We start from the raw sequence: 1851 nt of genomic DNA, 5'->3' as shown, positions 1-1851 counted from the left end.
GTTACATTTTGAGAAGCCAGAATTGTATCAAAAATATAGTACTGAATAAACAAAATGAAACTAAAACACTGGCCTTCCAAATTAAGTAGCTTCTTCTATTGCAGGCACTTACTGGAAGACAGCCAGGTACTGCTTGGCAAATTCTAATTCAGTGGTCCTCAACCCTCCTAATGCCACCACCCTTTAATATAGTTTCTCATGTTGTGGTGACCCCCAACCATAAAATTATTCTGGGTGGCAGCATTAGGAAGGTTGAGAACCACTGCTCTAATTCTTTATTCAACTCACTTTATATACAATAAACCCTGATGAACAGCTAAAGGACTAGGAATACTCCAAAAGCAACTCAAAAATAGATGAAATTTAGCCTCATATGATGTTCAAAAGAGAAAAATAACCAAATACTCTTACCTGTGTCCACATGGCTTCAGTTGTGTGTCTGCCACCTCATCGCAACAAAGGGAGCAGCAGTTTTCTCGGATACTCACTTGCTTCAACAGAGCAAGACGCCTGTGCCTGAGTAGAAAAAGCAGTTTGCAATTCATTTTGTCGATAAGTAAGTGGGGCCTATTAGCAGCCATGCATATGAAATGTTTTGAAAATACTTTTGAAAATGTGAGCTATATTCCTTCAGCTTTGTCAGTAATATAACTCATTTCAATCTTACAATGATTTCCTGAAGTAGGGAAAGAAGGAAGCATGGCTACTACTATTTTACAAAGAAACTAAAGTTTGAGGGAATGATTTGCATAAGATAAATAGAGTAAAAAATCAAATCCAAATCATTTGGGCCTAAGTTCAGTGCTTTAAAATTTTTTAGCAGGGCCAGGCGAGGTGGCTCACACCTATAATCCTAGCACTCTAGGAGGCTGAGTGGGGTGTACTGCTTGAGCTCAGGAGTTCAAGATTAGCCTGAGCAAGAGCAAGACCCCATCTCTATTAAAAATAGGAAAAAATAGTTAGGGCTCGGAGCCTGTGGCTCAAGCGGCTTAGATACCAGCTACATACACCTGAGCGGGCGGGTTTGAATCTAGTCCGAGTCCGCTAAACAACAATGACAGCTGCAACCAAAAAAATAGCTGGGTGTTGTGGCGGGCGCCTGTAGTCCCAGCTACTTGGGAGGCAGAGGCAGGAGAATTGCTTGAATCCAAGAGATGGAGGTTGCTGTGAGCTGTGATGCCACAGCACTCTACCCAGGGTGACAGCCTGAGGCTTTATATCCAAAAAAAGAAAATAAATAAAGAAAATATAGTTAGGTATTGGGGCACATTCCTATAGCTCAGCTATTTGGGAGGCTGAGGCAAGAGGATTCTTTGAACCTTTGAGTTTTAGGTTGCTGTGAGCTATGATATCATGGCATTCTGCCAAGGGTGGCAAAGTGAAACTCTGTCTCAAAAAAAAAAAAAAATTACCAGCTAATTTCAGCATTTTAAGTCATATATCTCTGAGAGTTTTATGAAAAGCAAAAAGGTTTTCTCAAGAAAAACAACCTAGAGGTTTTTATACAATTTCAAGGGGTTTATGACAGTTTCTGTAGACTCCCTGCAAATCCAGGCACCTCAGGTTACAACCCTTCCATTACACTTTCAATTAGCATGGAATGGAATGAAACATTCATTCTATTTACCTATGTGCGCCCGGCACTATTCTAAGCCCTGGGGATTCAGCAGTGACTAGAGGACTAAGAAGTATCCCTGTGTTCAAAGGGCTTATATTACAGTACGGGAAAACAGAAACAAGATGAAATACAATATACAGAACAATTAAATGATGATGAATAATATGAAGAAAAAATAAAACAGGAAGAAGGATGAGGAGTATGTACATGAGAGGTATGGGGTTATTATTTTA

At 39.9% G+C, this 1851-nt stretch overlaps 1 protein-coding gene across 1 annotated transcript in view; it reads right to left on the bottom strand.

Moving 5' to 3' along the window:
- The window catches only part of RSPRY1 (ring finger and SPRY domain containing 1), a 60319-nt gene that overhangs the window by 4844 nt on the left and 53624 nt on the right, over nucleotides 1–1851 (bottom strand). Inside the window, exon 13 of the mRNA XM_012806842.2 lies at nucleotides 412–516. Within this exon, the coding sequence (XP_012662296.2) occupies nucleotides 412–516 (105 nt within the window). The remainder of the gene's footprint in view (nucleotides 1–411; nucleotides 517–1851) is intronic.

This window comes from Otolemur garnettii, unplaced genomic scaffold (assembly GCF_000181295.1).
Source record: "Otolemur garnettii isolate 467f Iridium unplaced genomic scaffold, OtoGar3 scaffold00058, whole genome shotgun sequence".
NCBI classification, from domain to species: domain Eukaryota; kingdom Metazoa; phylum Chordata; class Mammalia; order Primates; family Galagidae; genus Otolemur; species Otolemur garnettii.
This window is presented reverse-complemented; position numbering and strand designations above follow the sequence as displayed.